The 252-nt window shown below is 59.9% G+C and overlaps 1 protein-coding gene across 1 annotated transcript in view; it reads right to left on the bottom strand.

The window, feature by feature from the left end:
• Positions 1-6: 6 nt before the first annotated feature.
• Positions 7-252, bottom strand: part of MYF6 (myogenic factor 6 (herculin)) — a gene marked incomplete at its 3' end in the record, with an annotated part of 464 nt that continues 218 nt past the window's right edge. The window contains exon 2 of the mRNA XM_008939396.1: positions 7-246. Within this exon, the coding sequence (XP_008937644.1) occupies positions 7-246 (240 nt within the window). The remainder of the gene's footprint in view (positions 247-252) is intronic.

The raw sequence follows: 252 nt of genomic DNA, 5'->3' as shown, positions 1-252 counted from the left end.
GGGATCCCCCCCGATCTCCTGCATTTTCTCCTGCTGATCCAGCCTGTGCAAGAGGTCCTGCAGCCTCTCGATGTAGCTGATGGCGCTCCTCAGGATCTCCACCTTGGGCAGCCTCTGGTTGGGGTTCGCCACAGTCCGCCTTTTCAGAGCCTCGAAGGCTTCGTTGATCTTCTTCAGCCTCCTTCTCTCCCGCAGGGTGGCTGCTTTCCGCCTGTCCGGGGGGGCCGACTTTCTCTTGCCAGTTTTACAAGC

Source organism: Merops nubicus, unplaced genomic scaffold (assembly GCF_000691845.1).
Source record: "Merops nubicus isolate BGI_N331 unplaced genomic scaffold, ASM69184v1 scaffold42694, whole genome shotgun sequence".
Classification (NCBI taxonomy): domain Eukaryota; kingdom Metazoa; phylum Chordata; class Aves; order Coraciiformes; family Meropidae; genus Merops; species Merops nubicus.
This window is presented reverse-complemented; position numbering and strand designations above follow the sequence as displayed.